Source organism: Dermacentor andersoni, chromosome 3, assembly GCF_023375885.2.
Source record: "Dermacentor andersoni chromosome 3, qqDerAnde1_hic_scaffold, whole genome shotgun sequence".
In the NCBI taxonomy this organism is placed as follows: Eukaryota; Metazoa; Arthropoda; class Arachnida; order Ixodida; family Ixodidae; genus Dermacentor; species Dermacentor andersoni.
This window is the reverse complement of record NC_092816.1, coordinates 63,295,333-63,322,923: the sequence shown is the minus strand read 5'-3', so window position 1 is coordinate 63,322,923 and position 27,591 is coordinate 63,295,333. Positions and strand designations below refer to the sequence as shown.

Genomic DNA, 27,591 nt, shown 5'->3' with positions numbered 1-27,591 from the left:
TATGGTGTAAAAAGTTTTTTCTACACCTATCTTTTGAAAGTGTTGATGGGTGCTACAGGTGGGTACTTCAAGTAAAGATTTTGTTTCTTTACTCCTGTTTGCAATGCTGATGTGTTTGCATGACACATATATGGGCAGCCACCTCAAGCACAATAATCCAGCGCTGTATGATTGCATACATGCGTTTTGGAACACAGCAATTCAGCCAGCCTGGAAGAAGTTTAGGGCAGTCCTTGGGTGTTTTTGCTCATCAGCTGGAATTTCGGAACCATCATGGTGTTGCAGCCATGCGTAAGCATCTTGCATGGGAGCTGAGCATGTCCAAATTATCTCGAGTGGTGGCCAGAGTTCCGTATTTTGAATTCTGCTGACGCTACACGTGAGGGAGGAGGAAGTGGACGAGGTGGAAAGGAGGCAACCACCGTCGAGAAATGAGTGCTATTGGCGTGCATATATAGAGTCAAGTTACCAGGCCGCTGCCAATTCTTTGGGTGAAGTTTCATGGGGTGCATATTTACAGCCGTTCCACTGAAGAGCCATTCTCCCTGCTTTCAGCGTGGCGCCAAGTATTCCCTTCGCGCTTCATTCTGCAGTAAGGAATTTGTTTACTGTGTTATTTGGTGCTAAGCATGTCAAAAGAAGTCACAGTTTCGCCCAAAAGGTGAAGCATTGATTGCAATAGCAAATTAGTAAGCAGCCATACAAAGTAAGGATGGTAGTTTTATAGACTCTATAAATTTGTAACATTCACTCGCAAACTAAAGCATGCATGCACGCACAAGCAAAAGAACACATCTCGCTAGATGACCACGGAAACTCGCCTTCGGAACGCTGGAGCGAGGAAGCGTACATGGCAGCAGCAGCAAGCAAATTGACCTTTGAGCTGCCTCTGTCTTGAATGCGAACTAGGCGGCGAAAACAGCACACACAAGAGAGAGAAGTGGTTCTTTTTGAAGAAGGGAGAGGTTGACACACGAAGCTATCAGCACTAAGGGCTTGCACTCTCCCCATCGCAGATCACTTTCAAAATAGGGCCCGCGCGGCTGCCCCATACGCAGCAGCCGCTGGAGTAGAACGCCCCCTCACCACGGTGCCTTGTGCCCGACAGAAGACTGCGCGCTTCCTACCCGCTTTCTTAACTTGCGCACCTGAGATTGGGCTGCCATTGTCGGCTCACTCTCACACGCTTTCACTGGCACATATGGCGCGCGGCGACAATGTTATCGCCCTTGGACTTTATAGGGAACATCACGACGACGGCGACGGCAGAAATGTGCCTGGAGTGCCCTGCAATCGCAATGAAAAAGAAGAAAGTCCCGGTAAGCGGAGGCCTCGGACCCGCACCGATTATAATGCGGAGCCGCCCAGGCTGGAGTATGCCTGACCTCACTTCGGAGTATCGCGGTTTTTCTTTCTTTTTTACTCGGCCACCTGCTGTGCTGAAAACGCAAGATCACATCAAGTTTCATTGTCTGTGTTACTGTGCACTGGGGTGCATATGGCAGACTCGGCGCGACAGGCTCCTTATGCAGAGAATTAATAAAAGGTGCTATGGTACCAAATAACTTGTATTGTACGAGCGATAAGACTTGCAGCCGCTACAGAAGTTCAGCCAGCAACGGCATTTCCGGTAAGTGGCAAAGATGCTTGCGCCATAAACTACAGAGACAGAGACACATTTCACGGTGCGTAGACGCATGGTCACAGATATCGATCTGGCCGAACCGAAAGGTGCGATTCCTTCTTTGCTTTCAAGTGCCGAAACCACAATGATTATGAGGCATGCGCCATAGTGGGGAACTCCGGATTAATTTTGACCAGCTGAATTTAAGTAAGCGAGCGTTTCTGCATTTCTCTCCTATAGTAATGTGGCCTGTTACGACTTTGCACCGCTGGCACTACTGTTACGACTTTGAGGTTGTCCCGTAGCGCTCGTCACCCGTTTCGTGACAGAGCGTTGGTAGCGAGGACTCCCCGAGTCAGGCGTCGGTGAGAATAACAAAAGGGACTTTATACACTATATACAGGTCATTATACAGGACATGAAGGGATCGGCACTGGGGCCGAGAGCTCTCAGCAAACGCGACTGTTCCCGCACGGCGACGTCCGGCGAAAACGCGTGACACATCTCACTCCAGTCGAGAGCGGCACTGGCTCCCGGTGGGTCGGCGGATCCGGTTTTCCAGGCGGCGCGTCGCGGCTTATAAGCCCCGAGAAACCATTGTCACTCAAACGGCCCAATACAAAGCGAGCACTCGACGGTCGTCCGAGAGGTCCAACCAGCGACCGCGCTGACCCCCCGGTTCAAAGTTGGCGGGCGCGGTGACCTCCAGGCAAGGGGACGTACGGCGCCGGGCTGTCTGGCACTTGGTTGCACGTTTGAACATGTTGCTTGCCGACACTTCTCCGCAGGACACCGCTGCCTGACGGCTCAGCATCTTGACTTGTCAAGGGAGAATTAGGGCGCTGTGCCTTTCGGCGCAGCCCCGGGTTTGTCCAAAGGGCGCTCGCAGGATAAATTCTGCATCTTGTAGATTCGGAATCCGGGTTGGTGGTAATGGCACAACAGGCCGCGCCGCGTCTGGGATCGCACCCACTACCTCGAGCTCAGCAGCGCAGCTTCATAGCCAGTGGGATATCGCGGCGGATGCGTTAATCGAGCTTTTGCGGAAGCTAGCGTGCGTTGTTTCTTTTTCTGCATACTATTGCACCATGAGAAACCCTAAAGGAAGTGCATGCACACAAGCGTTCTTGCATAAAAAGTAAAAGAAACGAAGCACGCGGCGGCGTCGCTGCAGCAAACGATTCGGCGTGTGATCAAACTACACGTCATTCAGGCAAGATGGGCCCTACTGGAACGTGCTCGTAAGGAACTTCTCCCTGGAGTACCCGGAGAGGGCAACATTGGAACGGGGTAGATAGAGTCTGTGCAATTTTTATTATATAAACTTAAATTTATGAAAACTGAAACTTACCCAGTGACACGTGCTGATTGACGGAATTTGGCGTCAATGAGATTTGTTTAAAGAGCTACATAGAACGTTCAACGTTTCTATAACAGACTGATTTCAGCCTTCGAAATAATTCGCCATCCGGGTTCGTCGTAAAGGGCGCAACCGCTCCACTCCAATTGCAACAGCGACTGAATTACTACTTTGTTTTCAGGTCGCTGCCTTGGAGAGCCATTCGGCTATGCGCTATGGTACATTCCCAGTGACAAGTTGGCGTCAAGGGCGTTCATTGAGGAGCGGCCCACACCTACTAGCAGGCACCCAGCGACAGAAGTTTGCGTGAAAGAGTCATTCCAGAGCGACGAACACCTGAGGGCAAATGCCCAGCGGCAAACTTGTGGGGATTGAATTTTAAGGAAGAGTAGCACACAGCTAGTGTCAATACACAGTGAACTTATGTGGACCGACAGTTGCTTTCAGGCCATCTTTCCTCAGTACAGAAGCTGGAGGCTACACACATAGACAATTCACCATCCAGTGACTCCAGGTGGCGGGAAAAAGGTTCGAGACACAGACTTACAGAAATATAAATAGGCAATCTCCTGAAAGTGTGTGAAGTTTCCAAAGTATGCTAATTGAAAGCAAATCTAGGCTTCTTTTTAAATTATGTACACGAACGTGAAAAAGAAAAGTATAGTAACATCCATGCTGCGTTCATCAGTTCAATTCGCCAAAGAAGGACTGTGTGGCCCTAGAGAACATGCTTCCCTACCGTGTCTAAAACGACGGTCCCGCGCAGAGGCGTATTTCTCGATGTTGGTCCCGGAAGCATTTCTTTCGCGTCAACGACTCGTCCATATTGATGGACCACAACTGCAGTTCAATTGCCTGGCATCGAAGAAGCGCTAGGTGCCAAGCCTTGGCTTAGACTTTCCGTCAATGTTGCCTTTTTCTGGTGGTCACAGCCTCCCAGGTGGGCGAACCGTCAGCCTTTCGAAATCTCGAACCAACCCACCACCTTGCGATCGCCGCCAGATCAGCTTAACCACTCGGCACCGGCTCTAACATCCAGCGAAGTGAATACCGCTTATATCAATGGATTAATCCTTGCCACCACGCACTCAATCTTTTGTGAGAGAATGCAACGCTGGCAGGTGGATCATGCCGTGGTAAGGATAATCCTTTTGGTTATCTACATATATAGTGGCTTTAAAAGCGCAATACAATTACTAAAGAGAAGACAATGCGTCTGCGGCGCTGCAAAACAATGATTATGGCCTCAGTTCTCCATGTGCTTGCGCCCTCTAAAGCTCAATTCATTAACGTGGATGGAACAGTCCCCATATTGTTAAGGTTTTGAGCTTCAATTAAGACAGCCTGAAGCCGCTTTTATCAGGCACCCAGTAAAAAAAATAAAGGGCCCAGGAACCTTTCTTGAAATGGAATAAGGAGTTCCACATTTGTATACAAGTAGAGTTCGTAGTGATTTGTGATGATAGATCATTTTACCAAATGCCGAACCAACCCTTTAAAAAAAAAAAGAAGCGCCGTTTCCACTGGTCACACTCTAATATTTGCGAGGTTGACATGCTTTGTTCTGTGGTATTGCAAGCTGAAGTTGATTGTGCGAGGATTTAACTCCTCACTTTCATTATATATGTGCATTGTGCCCTCAAGCTTCGTATATGTCAGTTTGGCTGCATCTGTGGTTTGATATAATTACAGGTACAAAAACATTTCTAATTACACCCCAATAGAAATTTGGGTTTATTTGGTGTACTGTGAGCTTCAGGTGGGCTACCAAGCTGCCTGGTCGGCGAATTGATATATAATTGTGCGTTTTGTCATAAAGTAAAGACGCGTGTATGGGCCGCATCCGTGCAAGGGCCGCACCGCCAACTTTGCAGCGCGAAATTAGAAACAAATAAATTCAAAGGGCACATAGTTATCCCTATTGGATGAATGCCAAAGCATTGCGACGACAGCTCGATGCTTATGCTCTTTCAGTCTTTGAGTAACTAAATGACCAAAATGAACTGAGGCGTATGTGTCGTCTTTTTTATGTACTTGCCTTAAAAGCCGTAGCACGCATTCGCACACACTCATGACACACGATTGTGCATATGCAACTAACGTCATTTATTTGTTTTCATTTCGAGCTTTTATGTTATCTAGTTGACGCACACACATGCTTCCTCAGTCCCACAGTCCCCAGTCCCACTTACGCACTTCCTCAACGCAAGAACAAACAGCGTTTAAGAATTAATCTCCGACAGCGTCTGCAAATACCTCCTGTACTGGCTCGCTTTGACGCTCCTACCATGTTTCATACGGACGCTAGCAACGTAGGACTAAACACTGTGCTCCTGCAGTGGCAAGACTCAGCCGAGAGAGTCATTGCATACGCAAGCAGGACGCTCTCACGTGCTAAGTCTAATTACTCAACCACAGAAAAGGAATGCCTTGCGGTGGTATGGGCAGTTATGAAGTTTCGCCCGTATCTCTATGGCCGTTCCTTCAGTGTTGTCAGCGATCATCACTCACTTTGCTGGCTGACGAACTTGAAGGATCCGTCCGGTCGACTGGCGCGTTGGATCCTAATTATTCGATATGACAGTGGTGTACAAGTCCGGACGAACTCCGACGCCGACTGCCTTTCAAGGTCACCGATTGAGCAGGAAGTCACAGAAGATGACGAAGACATGACTTTTATATGTGTTCTAGACACGGCCACGATTGCTCGTCAGCAGCGGTAAGACAGCGAACTGATTCCGCTTATTGAATTTTTAGAAGGCGCGCCCAAAATATTTAGAAGTGCGCCCAAAATATTTGCAAAGAGCTTGCCATCATTCTGCTTCCGTAATAATGTTCTTTACAAGAAGAACTTCTCTGCAAGTGGAAGCAGCCGCCTACTTGTCGTTCCAACGTGCCTTCGTCATAAGGTCTTGCAAGCCTGCCATGATGAAACGACATCTGGCTACCTCGGCTACACGCGTACACTGGCCCGAGTCAAAGAGAAATATTACTGGCCAAGGATTGCCACCTTTGTGAAACATTACGTGCGCACGTGTCTCGATTGTCAGCGACGCATACCACCATATATGAAACCAGCTGGGTTACTACAACCAGTTCAAGTGCCCACGACCCCATTTTCCCAAATCGGGATGGACCTTCTCGGACCATTTCCAACTTCCAATACTGGCAATAAGTGGGTCATAGTTGCCACCGATTACCTGACACGCTATGCAGAACCCAAAGCCTTTCCAACTGGCACCGCAGTCGAAGCAGCGCGATTCTTTATTGAAAACGTGGTTCTGAGGCACGGTGCACCAGCGGTGATAATAACGGTCAGAGGGACTTCCCATACGGCTACACTTCTAAAGACAGTGCTTAGCCTCAGCGGCACGGCTCACGGAAAGACCACAGCCTATCAGCCGCAAACGAACGGCCTAACAGAACGCTTGAACAAGACTGTCGCCGGCATGCTGAATGTGTACGTAGACGTAGATCACAAAAATTAGGATGGCATTCTACCGTACATCAAATTCGCTTACAACACTGATCAACAGGAAACAACGCGAAAGACACCATTTAGCCTTCTTCATGGCTGTGAAGTAACGACGATGCTCGATGCGATGTTGCCACATGACTGCGGTGATACAGGCACGGACGCTGAAGCTTTCGCTCAACGTGCTGAAGAAACGAGACAACTCGCCCGCGTCAGAATCGCCCGACAACAGGACTACGATGCTCGACGCTACAATATACGGCGCCGCTACATTACATATCAGCCAGGCGACAAAGTGTGGGTTTGGCGTCCCATCCGTCGAAGAGGGCTTTCAGAAAAGCTATATACTCAGGCGGTACTTTGGTCCGTACAAGGTTTTACGGCGTCTCAGCGACCTGAACTACGAGGTCATCCCTGACCGTCCTGCTTCCTCCAGGGCGAGGCAACGTTCACCAGAAGTGGTGCACATTGTGCGCATGAAGCCCTATTGTTCGGAATGAAGTGCCCACACCTCGCCCGACACATCTTCCTGCCGCTAGGTGAGCATCGGGACGATACTCTCTCTGGAGGGAGGCAAATGCCACATCCAGTATATACGCGGCATGTAGAGGAAGATGACCTCGCGCATTGCGGAAGAGAAGAGGTCCCTGCGCGATAGTTTTTCAGTTGGCCTGCAATTAAAGTCTCCTACCCTTAGTTTTTTATCAGTTCCTGTTGCTTGTGAATCGTGACAATATAGTACTGACATGGTACATTCGACTCATTATTACTTTCCTTGCGTTAAAGTCCAGGACCTCTACACCCTATAGGGGAAAAATACAAATACTAAGACACTCATTTAGCACAAAAGAAAGGAATATTTAAAAATATCATGCCAGAACTTCTTGAACACTGAACAATGGCGGCACTTCAACGCTTCCCCGTAAAGCGGTGTCCAGCAAGCACTGTATGTATGACGGCACAATACCACGAGGACGGTGTCTATGCGCTTAGATATAGTTTATTTCAGCAAAAGATGATAGAATATTTTGAGGCACAATAACGGCACAATACCACCGGGATTATAACGTATACAAAGTACTGAACCTTGCATACACGACACGCTTTCGAAGATGTGTCCGAGTCCGCATGGCCTCGCTAACGTATAACGACTTAGACCAATAGAAACGCAGTTGCGCATAAACTAATCGTCGCATTATACAAAGCGGTGTTGAATGTGTACGAGTACATAAAGTTTATGTACAACGATGTGACGGGCACTTTACATAATTATGTGGTGATGCTATGAGATGTGTATATCCAAAAATTCACACGCACACGAGAGCACGCAAGCACAGAAATCATGGGTGCACCTACATACTATGTACAGCCGCCCTGATTTTTAATAATATAGCGCGAGCGTCGACTGAACTGCTGGTGAGCGCCTTATAACGGCGATAAGCGTGCAACAAGGCGAGAGTTCGCGCACGAGCAGGAAGAAAGCTCGTGCGCGTGCGCGAACTCTCGCCTTGTTGCACGCTTATCGCCGTTATAAGGCGCTCACCAGCAGTTCAGTCGACGCTCGCGCTATATTATTAAAAATCAGGGCGGCTGTACATAAATGCTTTTGATGGCCTGGATACAAGAACGAGGCTGGTGGAAAATCAAGCCACACATGTCCATCAAGTACCGACCGGAAACGGCATGACCACCGTCTAAGGAACTCCCCTTCCCCAAGGAATGACAACTCCTCGGAACGAAACGACAGCGCCTCAGAGCGAAGCAGCTCCAGACGTGGACATCGAGTGCGGCAAAGATGTCTCCCGGCAACCGCCTCGCACCGGTTACGCCACAGACATAAGGCTCCCCGCAGCAATAAAGTGTCACACGAAGCGCCCACGCGCGCAGTGACCAGATATGATAAAGCGATTAACTCCAATGCCAAGGGAACCAGCAAGCACAGCCCTCCAAAATATCCAACGACGCATTGTAGCATCACATGCTTGTTTGATTATTGAAGGGGGCAGTTGGGACACAGCGAAGATGGGATCATGCCCCACCTCTCTAGTCTGTCACGCGTTGGGAGCACTTGCCAGCCTAGACGCCAAGTGAAACCGCGTATAGGTGACCAGGCAGAAAGGATGCCGTTATCGCACCCCACGACACATCTGTGCAACGTGCGCGGCGCGCCGGCGAAACCGCAGGAAGGAGTAAGGCCGACATTGTATTCACGACACAGTTTTCGAGGAAGTGTACATCGGGACACATACCTGTCGTACGTGGTGATAAAATGCAGGGTGTATAATACCTGCGGCCCACAATTTAAGCGTAAGCCCGGTAACAGGTAACGAATCTTTTTGCCGTGGCAGTAGCAGGCGAGTTCACGTGCTGGACACTGATCACCTTGTAACGGGCGAGGCGGACATCGAAGAGCAAGCAGCCGGCAGCGACCAGACACAGTTCTGTACTACCCGACCAGAAGAAGGAACCAAAAATGGACTGCACAGACCTATAGTAACCCGTAATGGCCGGTGGCTCTACAACGTGATAAACGTACCACACATAGCCGCAAGATACAGACTGCGCTAAGTACTTTCTTTCTAATAAGGGTAAGTAACACCCTTCAACATTCTGAATATTTCATCTTACGCATGTTGAAGGAAATCGAAAGTCACACAGAGCCTGGTACGCCATCGTAATCAAAAGGCCTAAAATACGAATAGAAACGCTCTTTTGAAGACGGAAAAAGGGGCTTAGGCGTGTCTGTGGGGAACTAGTGAACAAAATGACATTTAGAAAAATTCTGCCACACTTACAGTATATCTGTAGTAAGTGAAAAATCGAACGGTACGGGATAAACTGTCTTTTTTCCCGAGATGCAATACGAGGTCGTTGGAAAAGGCTTTTGCCTTCACAAAACCTCTACTAGGCAGTGGGAGGCCGCGCACGTAAGGCTCTCTCAGTACTGAGCTAAGAAATGGCTCGAGACTGAGAATAAATAGTACTGGAAATAATTGAGGCTTAATCATCATCAATAGAGGGCACCCTTGACAAACACCACGAGTCACGGGGAATGGTGCGTTTTCACACCCGTTAAGAAACAGTGTACTTCGGATATTTTGATAGGGATCACTACTAAGTTAAGCGCTGAGGTACTAATGATATAAACAATCACGAAACCTGAGATCCATTAGGTGCTGTGAGTGAAGTACACAACGACAAAGAAGAAGTTGCATTGATCCGCTTCTGACTGCTCAGTCCCACTTCCTTTTCTTCCTCGTTTCATTAACTTTCCGTCTTGACGTTTTATTAGGCTCTCCTAGAACTCGCACTTTCCTTGACGACAACTGGGAGGAGTTATATTAACCGAAGTGATCTTGCGAATTTCGGAATAGCTTCACGAAGTCGCTCGGTTTTACAGCCGGTATGCGCCACCGTCTCTGTGGTCAACATCAACCATACAACAGAAACCGTATACGGCCGCTACGCACGGTCATCGTCATCAACCAGTCCCGAGCCCGCGTGCCCCACGTTCTCACGAGAAATCTAGAAGCGGCCGCCTAGAATTCTTGGACGCCTACGCCTCGCATCTACGATGAGCGACATCAAGGACAGATTCGCCAACGGGCGCCAGCGGCAACGCCACAGCGCTGGGCCCGCACGGCGACGGTCTCAACGCGTCGGATCACGTCACTCGTCGGCGAGCCCCGAGCGCCAGTCGAAGCGACGGCGAGACGCCCCAGAGTTCGAGCCGCACTCTCGGCGGAGTCACGCAGCCGCGACGTCCAGGGCGAGGTCACCGACTGACGGCTCTCCCGCGGAGTCGACCGCGGGAGCTCGCGGCCGCCATCGCTCCGCCGCTTCACAGGCACCAGGTGCGGTGGCCCGAAAAGACAGGAAGCAGTCACTTCTGCGAGGACAGCGCAACGCCAGCCCTTCCAGGGCGAGGTACGAGATGGGCGACACCACGTGCTATGTGGCCAAGGCCGGCGACGAGGACGTTGCCGCCGCCGCCTTTGCGGAGCAGCGCTATGGTCCACCCACTGTCCCTCCGAGCGTGCAGAGCGAACGGCGCCCTGTGCCGATGGCCCGACGCCGACAGCAGCCTTCGACGGCGCCGCCCGAGCGTGATGTCGGGGTAGCCGGCGCTGCGGGCGGCGTGAACTCGGATCGCTGGTCCAGTTCCAGTTCGGTCACCGTCGAGGTAAAATGTCGCGGTGCGCCCCGACCTGCCGAACGCCGCAGCTCAATGGCGCCGAGCACCGCCAAGCACGGCAGGCCGCTCTCCCCGAGGGATCTTGCCGCAGCAGACGCTGCATCTTCCATAGAAATATCTTCCGCTGTGGCCCTTTCGCCTGTCTCCCCGGGAAAGCGTGCGGTCAACATTGACATCGAGTTCAATAAGCCAACTGCGGCGGGAAGCAGCCAGGGGATGCTTTTGCGATCCATATCGATGAACGTGGAGAAGATCATCGGACGGCTGCTTGCTCCGCCGCGCTCCGACAGCCGCAGCCAGCTCGTCAGAGGCCCTCCAGGACTCCCGAGAGGAGCATATGCCCCGCCATGGCAAGTTCCAAGGGGATACATGCCCGGATGGCGCCCCGCTCAACCGGTCTGGGATCCTTATGCTAGGGCATGGCGAATTCCAAAGGCGCGCAAGCGACGGCAGTCCACAGGCCGAGGCGAAGTCGGCGGTCAAATTCCGACTGCGGATGCTCACGCTCACTTCACGGCGATTACCGAGGACACCAGGTCACGTGCCGGCGAGCCCGTTGATGAGAGTGGCGGAGTTGCCCCACCAAGCGACGAATTGCTGAGACGAGAAATGATGGAAGGAGTGCCTAGCATTCTGGACAGGATGGAAGACTCGCTAACAGACCAGGTCAAAGCAGCGGAAACAGCCGCCGCTGTAAGAAGGGCTTCTGGCGGAGAGTCTCTGAAGTACGAAACTGCAGGGGGCATTCCGGACATTCTGGACAGGATGGAAGAGTCACTCGTGGACCAGGTCAAGGCAGCGGAAATAGCTGCCGCTATCAGAAGGGCTTCTGGTGGAGAGTCTCTAAAGCGCGGAACTACAGAGGATATTCAGGGCATTCTGGACAGGATGGAAGAGACTCTCGTGGACCAGGTCAAGGCAGCGGAAATAGCTGCCGCTATCAGAAGGGCTTCTGGTGGAGAGTCTCTAAAGCGCGGAACTACAGAGGATGTTCAGGGCATTCTGGACAGGATGGAAGAGACTCTCGTGGACCAGGTCAAGGCAGCTGAAATAGCTGCCGCTATCAGAAGGGCTTCTGGTGGAGAGTCTCTAAAGCGCGGAACTACAGAGGATGTTCAGGGCATTCTGGACAGGATGGAAGAGTCACTCGTGGACCAGGTCAAGGCAGCAGAAATAGCTGCCGCTATGAGAAGGGCTTCTGGTGGAGAATCTCCGAAGCGTGAAACTGCAGAGGGTGTTCAGGGCGTTCTGGGTAGAATAGAAGAGTCGCTCGCTGCTCAGGCAGACGATGTAAAGATTTTTGCAGAGGACAAGAAACAAAGACCTAAACGCAGGAAAAAAGGCAAGGCCGCGGCAGCAGACACCGAGATTACTTCTACTCGCGCAACAGAAACGACGAAGAAGAAAAGAAAAGCTAGGAAGTATGCCCATGAAGAAGAGAAAACGGAAGTGGACGAAACCACACTGAAGTCAAAACGCCGGAAATCCGGCGTTAGAGAGGCGGTGTCTTCGACTGGTACTGGCGCAGAGAAGAAAGGAAAGAAGGGGGAAAGATCTGCCCAGGATGAAGAAAAAACGCAAATGGAGGGAACGACGCTCTCGACAAAGCGCCGAAAATCCAGTGCCACGGGAGCGGCTTCTTCCGGTGCTGCCGGGAAGAAGCAGAGAAAGATGTCGAAGCAGGCAGAGAAGACGCTGAAGAAAGAAGGCGAGGAGCAGGGCGACGCTGAAGTCTCTTCACCTGGAGCCGTCAAAAAAAAGAAAAAAAAGAAGTCGAAGAAACGCCAACAACCGGAGGACGACGCACTTCAAAAGATAGCGGAAGCCGGAGCGCTAGATGATATGATTAAGGAGGAGCTCAAAATTTTGGCCGTCGTTGAAGAGTCGCTTCCGGTTGAGGTAAGAACAGCGCCACTGGATGTCGATGGCCAAAAGCCTCCCGACGACGACGACTCACCAGAACGTCATGCTGAAGGCGCGCATGATATTTTGGTCGACATGGAGGAGGCGCTGCTGAAAGAGATCGAAGCAATGGAACCGGCTAGCCCACAGAAAGAGGCTCCCGGCGACGTTCCCATCGGTCGTGAAATTGAAGAGGCTCGGCAGGGTGCTGTGGACAGGAAACAGGCCGAGAAAGGGGAGACGGCGACTTACGCTGACTTGCCGCGTGAAGAAAAGCCTGAAACTGTGGCTTGGCCGGAGAAACCTTCTAAGCGTCACAAAAAGAAGCCGAAAGATAGAGACGACAGTCGTCTAGTGGAGAGGACGGCTGTCACTGCTCTGGACGTAGCGGAACGTGATAAGGCCGTGGAGTCCAGGATTGCGCCCTGGAAGACTCCAGAAGAGGGGTACTATGGCGTGGACAAAGCTGCTGCCAGCGCGACGGAAAGGCAGGCTGAGAAGGTGCCGGAAGGGGAAGCGATTACAGAGGTGGGAAAGAGTACGCTTGGTTCCGGCAAAGAAAGCGCGTCGAAGAAAGGGCACAAGAAAAAGAAAGCCGGCGGAAAGAAAAAGAAGTCCAAAGAGAAATCCGACGCGGAAAAGAGCGCGCTTACATCTGTATCCGAGATGCACACCGCGTCGCAGAGTGGAGCACCGAAGAAGGGGCACAAGAAGAAAGGAAAAAAGAAACACAAGGATAAGCGACATCAGCCGAAGGGTTCCGCGAAAAAAATGGAAGTGGAGACGGGTACGATCGGTCAGATTGCGCTCAAGCACGAGCGGGGTCTTCCAGGGTCGGGAGAAAAAAAGAAGCCCGACGAGCACACGGCAGCTGGAGACAAGACGGCCGAACTGACCTCGGAGCTTCCGGTGCCGAAGCACAGCATAATGAAGGGGTCTTCCGATTCGAGAAGGAGGTCCAAACAACTCGAGAGTGCGCTAATGGAAGTCCTGCCAAGCGGGCCTCCAGCTGTGCCGCCCACGTTCGACAGCGCTGCCGCGGGTGGAGAGCTCGGGCGCAAGCCAGCCGGAAGAAAATCGCGGCAATCGCTGAGTGTACCGGCCGGAGCGCAGGAGCTGGAAGAGTGCCTGGAAGTCTTCGAAGGAGCCGCTGCAATGCCGCTCATGCTGCAGTCACCTGCGAGGCGGCGGTCTGTTTCTGCACCCAGGAGTGCACTTTCACTGGAGGAGGGAGCCGTGCCTCGTGCGCCCGGTGAGGTGGACTTGGACACTGCCACCGCTCGTCATGCGGCGAAGCTTAAGAAGGCCCTCAGGGCGAAGCAGCGCAAGGAACCAGAGACCGGTACCGCTGATGAGACCACGTTCAAGTGGTCCACGTCGACCATGCCGAGCTTCGTACGCGAGATGTTCTTCTCCACGCATCGTTGGGGCATGAGCACGCCTCCGACATGCGAGCCGTCCCGCGGGATGAAGTGGTCCACCAGCCACATAGGTCGTCGAGGCTCAATCATGAGGCCCACTCCGTCGCTCGTCCCGTCGCCGCCTTCGCCCGGTCGACGGCCCAGCATTGTGCGCATTTGCCCGCAGAGCATCTCCCTCAAAGAGAGCAGGCCGCCCAAGCCGCCCGGCCAGAAAAAGAAAAAGAAAAAGAAGAAACCCAAGGGCAAGTCGGTGCTCACGCCGGCGGGCGCGCTGACGAGCGCGCTGACGAGCGCGCCTGCCACCCCATCCGTTCAGAGCCCGACGAGCGGGATGACCGGAGTCACGTCCCTCGGCACCAGCCAAACGGCGTCGTTGGCGGAGCCGCTGCCCGCCGCATCCTCGGCTACATTGCAGTACGACGCCACAGGAACCCCCGTGAGCGCATCAGTCAAGCTTCGACCAGCAAAGGTCGAAGCTCCACCGCCAGCACAAGGGCACAAGAAGCACAAGAAAAAGCGCAAGAAAAAGGACAAAAAAGACTCGAAGCCTCACGCGAAAGGCAAGAAAGCTGGCTCGAAGACGAAAAGGAGACACAACAAGGAGGAAGTGGGCGCTGTTTTAGCAACGGGAGTTCAGTCAGTGCCGATAATAGTCGCGGAGCCCAGTGTTACCGTGCAGCCGGTGGCCGAGGTGGCTCCGCGGCGTCCATCACAGCCGGAAGGCCCCGGAGTGGACACGGCGACGACCGGCCTCGATCCTAAAATGACCCAGATGCAGGCAGCAGACGTGCGCCCGTTAGTGCCAGCGGAGGGAGTCGCGGCTGGGGCTGAGACTGTGGCCAAAGGACCTGAGAAACCAGAAGACAAAACTGATTCGAAAAAAGGCAAGAAGTCTAAGGGAAAGGGCAAGAAACGCAAGAAGAGAAAGAAGGGCGAGAAGGGCAAGAAGGGCGAGAAGGGCAAGAAGGGCAAGAAGGGCAAGAAGGGCGAGAAGAAAAAAAGGAAAGGAAAAAAGGGCGCCCGTAAAGGTGCAGGAGGAGTGGTCGTGGAGCACAAGGAGGGCAACATGGCGCTCCTTGCCGTATGCTGGCTCCTGCTGGCCGTGTGCATCATCATGATCGCCGTCCTGGCTTTCTATTTCATCATCGCCAAGGGACCGTCTCAGCCGGAGGATACAACGGTGCTATCGACGCTGCTGACGCCTATCGTAACGTGGGAGACAACTTTAAGCAGGTACGACGGCAGTTCCTACTTTGTACACCAATAAGAGTCAAATTATGTTTCGCTGAAGTTTGAGTAAGTTTATGCAGAGTCCTAAAGAAGGTTCCCTAGTGGAACTCGTCCATCTGTAAGTGTAGATATGCTGGGTGAACATGCCCAGAAATTTGGGACTTTGCCCCTTTAGCCACATGTCGAACTTCACCACTATGCACTAATGTCGGTCACTGGGCCGCACCTGTATACATTATAGTTCTACAGATAAGCCAAAATTTAATACTATACGGATTTACGGCACTTAGTGGTAACTTCCCTGCTGCATTATAGCTATTTTATACCTGACCAAAACGCTGCGATAACGCAGCAGTGAAGTTACGAATAAGGGCCGTAAATCCGTATACTATTAGAAAGGAGCCCCTACTCGTCTTTTGTTAACTGAAAGTTGTTGAAATTCGGTCGATTTTTGGAAATATATATATTTTTTTAAATGTTGCCCATCGAGCTACGGTACTGCATTGCGGTGAAGTTCGACAGATGACCGAAGGGGCAGTATCCATAATTACTTGGTGTGGGGATGCACGGTAACACCTGTAACACGTGTGAACTAGTTTTCTCCTTTCTCTTTCAAGAGCGGTTCACGAAATATCAGTATGCCTTACCTTCCTATCAACAAGAATCTCTCTCTCTCTCTCTCTCTCTCTCAGTATGCAGAGCTTTTAACGGTTCTTGACAGGTGAGGCACATGGTGTATGGTTCACTTAGCAATGCGTAGACGGGAATTCGTCTATATGTAGTGTGTTCCATCTGGAACGCGGCCGCGGAGAATCATCTCATATACGTTGCCTGCGTTGGCAGCTTGTACTAGCTCGCGACAAGCATGAAATTTGAGATCTGGAGGCGCTCGTTGTCATTATGACATGCAATCAAAGCAATCAGAGTCATGCGACAAGCTATCAGTCCATATTTAGGGGGGAAATTAAGTGCGGGGGGGGAGAAAAAAAAGCAGGAGTGACACATAAGTCGATCACATAAAGCGAATTGAGTTGTTCCCTCTGTATATACGCGACAAGTGCGGTGTGTGTAGACGAAAGACTACACAAGCGGCTGCAACACGAAGCAGAGTGTCATTGCGGGGCCCTGTCAAACGTTCGCCCTTGGTCTCGCCAGAAATTCTGTCATCAATAGTAGTCGAACAGGTAGCGTCTGAACCAACGTTTGCGTCGTCCCTCGCAAGGCCGAGACAAATCGAACACAGTTTTCGACGGGAAAGCCCCCTCGTCGAACAAGGTCAGTGGCGTAGCCAGTAGGTGGCACGTCCTACCACCCCCTCCCCCGCCTCCCTAAATAAATATTGTGGCTACGCCACTGAAAAAAGTAGATCTCACGCATTGCCACTGACAAGGGGACTATTCGTCTACGAATTTGCCCCAGCATGATGAAGACTGTAATGAGAACTTCAAATGCCTGTACAGTGGCGAAACATCCCTTGTGCCATCAATGTCGATCATTATTAAATTTCCATCTTTCTGTGGGCGCCTGTATTATTCGAATGGCGTAACTTGTCTTTAAAGGTAATCTGTTTGGTCGACCTATAAAGGTAAATCATCTCATGTAAATGATGTAATCAAGTAAAGTGGTTCTAAGAAAAATTGGGAGCCAATCCACTCTGTGAAGGTGGAATATGCTAGCGAAGCTGTCATTGTGCTCCCCGATTCGCCCAAATCCATGGGCAAACTCACTTTTATTTTGATTGGTGGTCTTGATCGGCGACACACACACACACACACACACACACACACGCACGCACGCACGCGCACGCACACACACACACACACACTCACACACACACACACACACACACACACACACACACACACACACACACACACACGCACGCACGCACGCACGCACGCACGCACGCACGCGCACGCACACACACACACACACACACTCACACACACACACACACTCACTCACTCACTCACTCACTCACTCACTCACTCACTCACTCACTCACTCACTCACTCACTCACTCACTCACTCACTCACTCACTCTATATCGGCGGCACACGAACGCGCGCATACACTTTCTTGATCGCTGTGCCTTAGTGGGTGGTTTTAGCAGGACCATGTTTGTATCACTAGCTTCACTCTATGCGACAGCTTATATGTCTCATCACTTGGATGTGCATTTATTGTCCTGATGGGTGGTAATCGTGACGATAGGTACTCACACACATTCTCATATCGCTTCTGTTATGAAATGGGTAAAAAAAGCATTTCTATGCCTACCGAACGAGAAATTTTTCCGTAAGACAATAAATGGCTCATACCCCCGTAAGCAAGCAATACATATATTGTAAGCATTTATGCGGACTTCATCTTCATCTGTACGAAGTCAACATCTATCATCGGTTCGTGTATGTATGTATGTATATATATATCTTGAAATACCACGGTCGAGACGACGCTTTATTCCAAGAAGGAAAAATGGCATCGCATATGCAAAAAACGAACACGAACCGATGATAGATGTTGACTTTGTACAGATGAAGATGAAGTCCGCATAAATGCTCACAATATATATATTGCTTGCTTACGGGGGTATGAGCCATTTATTGTCTTACGGAAAAATTTCTCGTTCGGTAGGCATAGAAATGCTTTTTTTACCCATTTCATAACAGAAGCGATATGAGAATGTGTGTGAGTACCTATCGTATATCTATATTATCTTGAAATACCACGGTCGAGACGACGCTTTATTCCAAGAAGGAAAAATGCAAAAGCTTGTATGTCACATTACTTGGATAAGCATTTTCAGTAGACTGTATATAATTATAAATAGGCACCATTTTCAAGATCAGTAGGCTCTCAGGAAGATATATATATATATATATATATATATATATATATATATATATATCTACTGATCTTGAAAATGCTGATCTTGAGCCTGCTTATCTTGAAAATAGTGCCTATTTATGACTATATACAGTCTACTGAAAATGCTTATCCAAGTAATGTGACATACAAGCTTTTGCATAGAATGAAGCTATCTTGCATAAAAATTGGGGAACTGACCTTTTGCTTAAACAGCTTCGCTATAAATAAGATGTATATTTCGTGCGCTAGAGGAAACAACGTCCACTGTCGCGATTACTGGCCTCAAACACGAGCTCGTCGCAGTTCTCAGTGCCCTTTTCTTCGGGGATTTTCTGTACATTTCGCGATTCGCACGGGGTTCGCTCAACGTCTGACAGCGTAAAAATTTACGCGCGCAGTCGATCGTCCACCGGAGGAGCGGGAACGCCTAGTACAGAGCCGGGTAGCCAGACGACCCCTGCGAAACCACCACCAACACCACCGCCGCCGTTGCCACCGCCACCGGGGGTAACGATGGGCGCCGGCGTGTACGAGTGTTCGACATCGTTCTGCAACAGCGAAGCGGCCTACCTCAGGTTTTGTTGCAATTTTATGCGTTGCATATTGCAATCACTCAGTTCAGCCCTTGGGCGCGGCCGGGCAGCCACCATTGGGGGTATGAGCCACCATAGTGGCTCATACCCCTACACTAGAGTTTTATGCTTGCATATTGCAATCACTCAGTTCAGCCCTTGGGCGCGTCCGGGCAGCCACCATTGACCTTTAGCGCAACCACGTGACGTGACGTCACGACAGCCGAAGGAAAAGCTGGGCCCCAACACAATAGGGAGTTTTAGAATAGGGGCCCCAATATTTTGGGGCCCCAAAGAGCTTTGCGGGTGTTAGCATTGGGGCACGCAGGAGTGAAGAGTTTTAGAATAGGGCTTTGCGTTTGCAGATAGCGTCTTGCGCTGACAGCGCCACTACGGCGTCTAAAAAAAACGATTAAAAATAATTAAATAAAATATACCATCTTATGATATGAATAGTGATTTTGACTTGCGTGTATTCGCGTTTAATTACAATTTAGAGGTTATTCTTCAAGCAGCAAACAATTAGTTGTGCTTAGTTTGCAGCAACAAAACCGCCTTTACGTGCCTTCACCAGCCAAGCTTAGCCGTGTTAGGCCTACGAGCCATAAAATCCACACTCGAATTCGGAATCAGCGGCGTCTAATGAATCAATCTTGATAACACACGCTAGTTGAGAGAAAGCGATAACTGCAGTCAATTCTCCTAGCTTGCGAACTTCACGCATTACCGCGAATCGAACCCAGTTTGGTGCTAGGTTAGAGCCGTCGCTTCGATGGGTGCCGCCATGTTTGTTGACGCAAAGCTTTTGGGAACGCTATTTGAGCTCCCGCTAAATCGGTGAAATAGCGTTCCCAACGCAAAACCCAAACGCAGTTTGCGTCTCGCGCATGCGCAGTGGCTTCGACGCTATTTCTTTGGGGCCCCAAAACGTTTGGGGCCCCTATTCTAAAACTCTCTAATATGCAACGCATTCTTGGCTTAACCAAGCTATTTCTCTGAATCGCACCTTCCCGATGGCCACCCGAGAGAAATATCGTTATATTAGTAGAACGTAGGGCAAACTGGAATCCCAAACAAGTCGTTATCCATTAGAACGAAAAGTTCGGCCCTTGCGCAGGGCGATCCGTCGACGTTGCGTGTCGAGTCCCCGGTGCAAGAAGTGCGAGCGGCGGCTTCCGCCGGCTACCGTGATTGCGTAACATGGCAGCGCACAGGCCGCCCGCTTTGATCTGAATTCGCGATTGCGGGTTGCACTCCATTGTGACAGCAAGAAAGAAACGGTAAAATTTACCCTCACTATCTAATCTTACTCTGAACACAAAGTATTGGCAATGTTTTATTATTATTGAGATTAGCTGTTTGTCTACACGCTGGTTTCACGCTGCAGAAATTTGCACCGTGGACTTAAGACAACTATCCCACATCGCTGTTCTCATTCAGGGCCCTATAATGTAGAACTATTCCAATCTGCTGACGTTAAATTTGCGTAACCGCCGACGCAAGCATCGGGCGGTGACCCGTATACGGGTCACCGCCCTATAGACAGACAACCCTATAGGGTTGTCTGAAGAGACCAATCAAACGCTCTACTCATTTATAAGAGGTCACTTTTGTTTCCTTTAAAAACAAATGACGTCACTTGCCTACACTGAGCGACTTGTCTTATCTAATTGGCTGACAAGAGGCGAGGATCACGCTCAAGTGCCGAGGGATTCGATGGGGCCGAGCCAGTGCACTGAAAATCGATAACCGGTGAAAGAGGGTGATGCCAGGGTCTGCGATTGGTCCGCTTTTTGTTAATTTGCTTGAGGTGGCTCGACGAAAACCGCGGCGGCATGCAACGGAAGGATAAGAATGCCGCAAAAACGGATCCTCAGCAAAAAGAGTTGGCAGAGCGAGGTCGTAAACGTGCCGAAAGGGCTTGAGAACGTTACATGGCCACGCAAGAAGGTTTACTGTACGCAAATAAACCCATGCTCTCCGGCGGGTGTGAGAAGCCAGTGCCTGAGCGATCGGCGGCAGCCATCTTCTATTCCTTTCGGAACAGGGCAGCCTGCGGCTATTCACAAAAAAAAAATCAGTTTTGTTCGGCATATTAATGCATCTTAACGCGTATACGTCACTTAGACGCGGTGAGTTTTCGCGGTTTTGTGACGTCGCGTGCCAGGCAGCTGAAGTGGGCGCAGCCCGAAAACTTTTGACCAATAGCCGAGGGTTAATGGCTAAAAGGCGTCGAATCAGAAATAACTTTTTTTTTTGTTCCGTCCAATGATGCATAATCAGTGTGTACGCGTCATATCAGATGGGAAGCTATCGCGGTTTTCGTGATAGCTTCCCATAATAAAACGACTCCCTAAGCTCACTAGTGAACAATTGACTGGCGTCATTTTCGGTTGTCACCGCTCAGCACTGCAGCCGGCGATATAATTTGATTCTTGACTTGCTGGGAGTCATTTGCTTACAAAATTTTCATGCTATAGTGCGGCGTAATCGTGAGCGGCATGCTTTTTTTCTCGAGCGCTGCAGCCACGCCTCTTTTCGCTGCAACATACGCACATTACTTCGCAAAAAGGTCCGTCGAAAATCACAACATCGCCGGAGCGCGAAAATTTAATTCTGAAAGTGAAGTGCCTTTACGAATTACTGGATGGCCTTAAGTGAAGAAGAAACGGCTCCAACTTGTCGGAATCGTCAATTTGAAGCATCGATCACCGGTGATCGGTTTGCGAAAGAGTTAAGGCGTGGTAACGAAAGAGTTAAGCGGCCTAGATATCATAGGACTCCAGCGCTCGTCGCTTCCGCAGTGTAATACCGGAAGAAACAGCCGCGGGATTTTGTTTGCAAAATTTCACCGAAATGTGGGGGCGCTCGCAGCCTGACACATCGTGGAGAGGAGGAAAAGAGAGGGTTTGGAGCAAATATAGTTCTCGGCGCACGCTGCAGGCACCAGTGTGTATATAATGAAGGAGAGTCCATCATTGCCACGGTGACAACCGTCATGCTCGCAGCTCGCGTAGACGCGCCAAAGTTCCCTGCGGCAATTTTTGTATAGATACTATATCAGTATATATCAGAGTTTCTAAACAAATACCCTAGAGCGAAATGTGGCGCTAGTGTCTACGGGAGCTCTCATGAGCGTTGTCTCAACCTACATGGGTACAGTGTGCTAGAATATCAAAAGTTTATTCTAGTTCACTATAACATGGGAATGATGGGAAGTACAGGCTTCGGATTGACTTCGATCTTTAGACTAGTGGCGTTTGCTTGCGACTCAGTAAACGAAGCTATACTCAAGTATTATCGCATAAAATCTAATTCTATTTCTGCAGTACGTTATATAATGTACAAGACATTACATAAACTTTGTATGACTTTGAGATGGAAGCACAGTTTACTATATGGTTTATCACTATAGGGCATACCAGGGTATGCATTCTTCTGCGATTCTGTTCCCGATTTAACGCCAGAGAATAATTATTTAATTTATTTTTGCAACAACAATAACAACCGTGCATGTACTTATACGAGAATACTCATCAAGTATTTATGGAAATAAAAATGTTGTATTGTGAGAAAGTGTTGCGCCCTTGAGCGGAATGCTACAAGTGTTGTCTGCTACGACGCCTGCTCGCTGCAAACGCGCGACTTTTCTCGCAGACGACAGGCACTTCCGAACTTTCCCACTCTTTCGAAAGGCTGCGTCGGCTGTCGCGATTGCTGAACATCTTCAAGTACTTTTAAGCACATCTGCTGCAGTGCTAGCTAGGACGCTAGTGGCCTCCTACGAGTATGCTTCATCATATTTTATATTGACGTACCGCTTCCGAAGCGTTATGGCGTGGCTTTTCACTTACCCAGTTTGCGACACTAGACTACAGCCAGGAAGCAGCAACCTTTCCTACCACAAGTAAGTTTGTGTTCTCAAAGTCCTAAAACACGCATTTCAATGAGCAAATAAACGAGCAATGCATAATGAAGCCCTCAATAAGATTTGATTGTCAGGCCACTAGAAGTACAACTGTCTATGTCTTGTATCAGTAGTGCCTTCTTTTTCCTATTCTGATGTTTCATAAAGCACGTAACGCTACAGCGCCAAACCAACACACTTAACAAACCAAGGTCTAAACGGTCAAAACATGTCCTTTCATCGTTTACGATGCCGTCGCTTTCTCGTCAGGGCTTTGGCACCACACCGCGAACAAACATCGTCCCAGCCGCTGGCCCAGCGCGCTATCACCACTTCGAGCAACATAACAAAGGCAGAGGGGTTTGCGTTGCACTGTCCCACTGCAGGTTATCGCCATTGCGCTTGAAGCGAAACCAAAACTACCAAAAAATAACTGTGGACTAGTTTGCCAGTCAACAGAATGCCAATCCGAAGCCTGTACTTCCCATCATTCCCATGATGGTTAAACGATCGCAGCGCCAGATTTCCCTCTAGTTATACTAATATGAAACTCTATGGTATATATCCTCTTATCAGCCGAACGACAGTAAAAACACGTGCAGATGCAACCCACGCGTTTGAATATGACAAGCGTATACCTTTCGTGAAGCGTTAAATAAATGCCATGCAGCCGATTATATTCTATAGAGCGTTTTGCACCATAGCGATTAGCCTGGCAGATGTGGTGACTACGGAGAGACGCGGAGACCTCCGCTAAGTGACCGCGCATCTCCGGTATTGGCATCCTGTGCTATATGACACTGTACCTAGGGTCGGCGCGCAGGTTAGGGCGGGTTGATCTTGGAGATAATGCAACAGTAAACTGCACTTTACTCGGCCATAGACCGGCCAAGCAGGTTTGCCAAATCCCTATCCCTAGGAAAGTATATAGGCATATAAAGTGTAGAAAGGTTTGTTTTATTAAAGGAATTGTGGTCTTGATGACTCGTATTAGTTGCAATGAATATATTTAGGTGTCATCCGTCTTATCGCCGAGTAATTCCGTAATAAACAAGGCCAGTGGGCTGGACACCTGTCAGCGTAGTAATACAGGTAGTATGGTGCTGTCCCGCATGCAACCTACTCTGCAAGTCGAGTCGTCGCAATCTGAAAAGTCCCAGAAGGTTCGCACACAAAACTTCGCTCCAAACTCCTTTACCTAGGGACTTTATTCAAACCGGCTGCACTGCTCTGTCTGCAGTTCGTTGATTGACCACGCAAAGACACCTGCGTGCGTAAACTTCTACAAGCACGTGTGCGACCGCTGGGCGGAGGTCCACCGCGTTCCGCGGGGCCCCGGCGCGTTCGTCTCGACCGACAGCCTGCTGCAGGACGAGCTCCTGCGCGCGTTGCTGGCGACCGCCAAACTGTCGAAAGAGCCGGACATCATCCACGCCACCGGCGTCTATGAAGCCTGCACGCAGCGCAACAAGGTGCGTCTGCACTGGATAAACATGGCAGCACGCCCAGAACACCGCGGGCAGCTTTCTGTGACAATCAACGAAAGCTATACAGGGGCGGAGCTTCTGCATTTGTGTTGCTGCGCCGCGGTCAGGTAGTTCGGCAGCGCTTTCGGGAGGCTATTTGTGGACATCGCCGAATTCCACCGTATTGTAAAATTCTGCAATGCGGCATCTTGAGAGCCAATCGGAGAGGCTGTGTAGCAGCTAGCCCTCTTATCCGGTCGGAGCGGAGAAGATGGCAAATTTGATAATTTGGCTCTTCAGCTGCATTGGACATGCAGTCAACCGCAAATTTTTGCGCACCAAGGGATCTGAGAGGCAATCTGAATATATCCGCAGCCTCGCAACGCAGTCTGGCATTCGCATTTCCAGCACTTACTATAATATGCCCGAACACCGTTGTAATGATGCTGTTCTACATGGCTACTGTTACAAGCGATACTCGGGAATTCAACGTTTCTGGGATCCCGTACGTGGTCCATAAGCTTCCGCGGCTGACTTTACACCTGCAAACCGCACTTAGCGCATCGATGAAATAATGTAAATAAGTCTCTCTTTTAACAAGTCGACTGCAGACAAACTTTAAATTTCGGTTATTTAAAAAGAAAAGACAGGAAGATATCGCATTCGATATTCCTAAATTGAAGCACACGAGCTTTTTTTGTTTTTGCATTTCGCCTTATTGAAATGCGGTAGCCGCTGCTGGGAATAGAATCCGCGACGTCGTGCTTGGAAGCATAACGCAACTGAGCCCCCGAGTGGGTCTATAACGTAAGGTCAATGAACTTCAAATATGCTTGAACGCGGCTGCAGCGCATCGCACTTTATGAAGCATCATCTTAATTCGCTGCGCCGTCATTTACACGTAGCGCGTCAACTCTTGCTCAGCGACGTTTGAAATGAGTTCGCGCTTGTTTTGAAGGCAAGGCCTTCTACGCGTTCAAATCAATTTGTGCTTCGTGGGATCTGGGTACCTAACCACTTTCGTCTCTTAAATACTACAGTTCTAGTGCACGTACGTACGACAACGAACAAGACACCAAAATGAAGCTTAGAACTAAAAAGAAGGGCCAAGTTAGCGTATATAGCTATGTACGGAGCAGTAATAATACGTAACTGGCACAAAAAAAAAAATGCCAATGTGAAATTCAGATGCGCTCGTTCAAACTGCGTGCGCCTGTAACCAGTGCCAGAAGTGTGGCTTTACTAAATAAAAATGCAAGCGTATCCAGAAAATCATCATCATCAGCAGCAGCAGCAGCAGCAGCCTGGTTACACCCACTGCAGGGCAAATGCCTCTCCCATACTTCTCCAACTACCCCGGTCATGTACTATAATTCTGGCCATGTTGTCCTTGCACACTTCATCTCATCCGCCCACCTAACTTTCTGCCGCCCCCTGCTACGCTTCCCTTAATTCCCTTAGAATCCAGTCCGTAACCCTTAATTACCATCGGTTATCTTTCCTGCTCATTACATGTCCTGCCCATGACCATTTTTTTCTTTATTTCAACTAAGATGTCATTAACTCGCGTTTGTTCCGTCACCCAACCTGCTGTTTTCTTATCCCTTAACGTTACAACACCCATCATTCTTCTTTCCATAGACCGTTGCGTCGTCCTCAATTTTAGTAGAACCCTTTTCGTAAGCCTCCAGGTTTCTGCCCCGTACGTGAGTACTGGTAAGACACAGCTGTTATGCAATTTTCTCTTGAGGGATAATGGCAACCTGCTGTTCATAATCTGAGAATGCCTGCCAAACGCACCCCAGCCCATTCTTATTGTTCATGATCCGGATCTGCGGTCACTATACCTGCCCTAAGTAGATGTATTCCCTTACCACTTCCAGTGCCTCGCTACCTATCGTAAACTGCTGTTCTCTTCCAAGACTGTTAAACATTACTTTAGTTTTCTGCAGATTATTTTTTGGACCCATAAGGTGCAGCGGTGCCGTGGAGGTAGAGCATCCGCCTCACGTGCAAGAGGACCGTGGTTCGAATCCCGGTGCCGCGCAATTTTCCACCGGCCGCGGATTAAAAAAAAAATCCGCGTGTTGATAAAATTGCATAAACAGGCCTGGAGTGCGGCCTGATTCCGGTGACCAGAACCGGTAACGCACTCCCTCACCAGAGCAGGATTGGCCATCCATGTGCAGTACTTGGCCACAACCTCCTATATGAATACAACAATCCTGAAAATAGTACAGTCCAAAATGCCCTGGCCATTTGCATGAGTTCGCTACTAACACCTCCATCTACTTATGTCCCCCATCTGCCGCATTAAAGGACCCTCAACCAGCCTACATCGGACTTTTTTTTTTTTTGCCATGTGCGGAAGTTGGAAAGGAGATCGGCTAAAACGTGGTTTCTCCTGCCAGCGAGGTGTGGCTTCGGGATTGAGTCCCGTATAACGTACGGGATGATCTTTTTGACAACTGCGATGCTTGCTTTTCGTTCGAGGGGACAGACAGCTCATCTCTGCAGCATCTTCTAAATGTCGCGAGAGGAAATGCAAGAGAAGTCCGCCGGCAGCAAACGTCACTTTTTTCTGAAGCGGCCACAGCAACCAACGTCATTCACGTCGTCTTCTGCCCACCACCAGTTCAAAAATGCATAGACGCCCGATCAGATGATGATGATTATGAAATGAACATTTAAAACACGCATGGTAAGGGACGCCCTATCTTATGATGATAATACGGAATGAGCAGTGTTAGCCAGATAATGGGATTACTCTGTTAGAGTTTGAGGCAACAGTATTTTCTAATAGATGACTGTCGTTGAGACTGTCCATGACCACTGCAGAAGCTAATGCATCATTCAACTACCATACGTGCGTCGACTCATGTATACGGACGAGCACTGCTTGGATCTGTCGTAAAGCGTGTATACCCGTTGAAGCAGACGGGATCCCCAATGCTTCTCGCCCGTCGCCTCTGCAGCTGTTTGCATGCCGTTTTCGATGAATCGGGGCCAATATTAAAAAACAATCACTATTACGTACGGGTACCTATATACTCGTCGACCGGCCCTACGGCCTGTGCCGCTTATATGACGCATCGATGGGTGATGGACAGATGATCGCCGCTTCGTCGGCCGAGCTTTGGACGTACGTTTTACTTTAGAGAAATGTTACGACTACTGGCCCGCTGTTTCTTTCTTTCTTTTTCTTTTTAATTGGAAATAGTAATGACGCGGCGCTTGCGCCCTGAATGTCCAGTGAGACGGAATGTCCAGTAGTGGACATACAGACTCGTTGGACATTCAGTCTCGTTGGACATTCCGTCTCGGTTGGGCATTCCATCTGTTGGAGGTAACGTGATTTGCTGCGAGTGCGAGGGCGACGGCGCAAAGCGAGCCGAGATGGCTGGAAGGTGCCTTGAAGCGCGCCGTCCTCCCGCTCGTCCAACGTTGGAGGTCACACCCATCTGCTGAGTTAAGGATTCTAGCTGTTTCGGACGCGTCCATATAAATGGTCGAGGTAGTTTTTTGACCGTGTAATACTTTATTTTGCTGTCGCTGTCGAAGCTTCGCC

General features: G+C 49.8%; 1 protein-coding gene across 1 annotated transcript; it reads left to right on the top strand.

Moving 5' to 3' along the window:
- Positions 1–10,033: 10,033 nt before the first annotated feature.
- On the top strand, positions 10,034–25,069 carry LOC129387996 (uncharacterized). The gene is made up of 4 exons (XM_055077929.1): positions 10,034–15,210; positions 18,477–18,653; positions 23,798–24,029; positions 25,064–25,069. Exons 1-4 carry the CDS (start codon positions 10,034–10,036, stop codon positions 25,067–25,069), a joined length of 5,592 nt encoding a protein of 1,863 aa, XP_054933904.1.
- The last annotated feature ends 2,522 nt before the right edge of the window (positions 25,070–27,591 follow it).

Coding starts and splice junctions, on each gene's coding strand:
- LOC129387996 (XM_055077929.1), top strand. CDS start 10,034: ATGAGCGACATCAAGGACAGATTCGCCAACGGGCGCCAGCGGCAACGC. Junction 15,211..18,476: donor TGGGAGACAACTTTAAGCAG/GTACGACGGCAG, acceptor TTACGCGCGCAG/TCGATCGTCCACCGGAGGAG. Junction 18,654..23,797: donor AGCGAAGCGGCCTACCTCAG/GTTTTGTTGCAA, acceptor CTCTGTCTGCAG/TTCGTTGATTGACCACGCAA.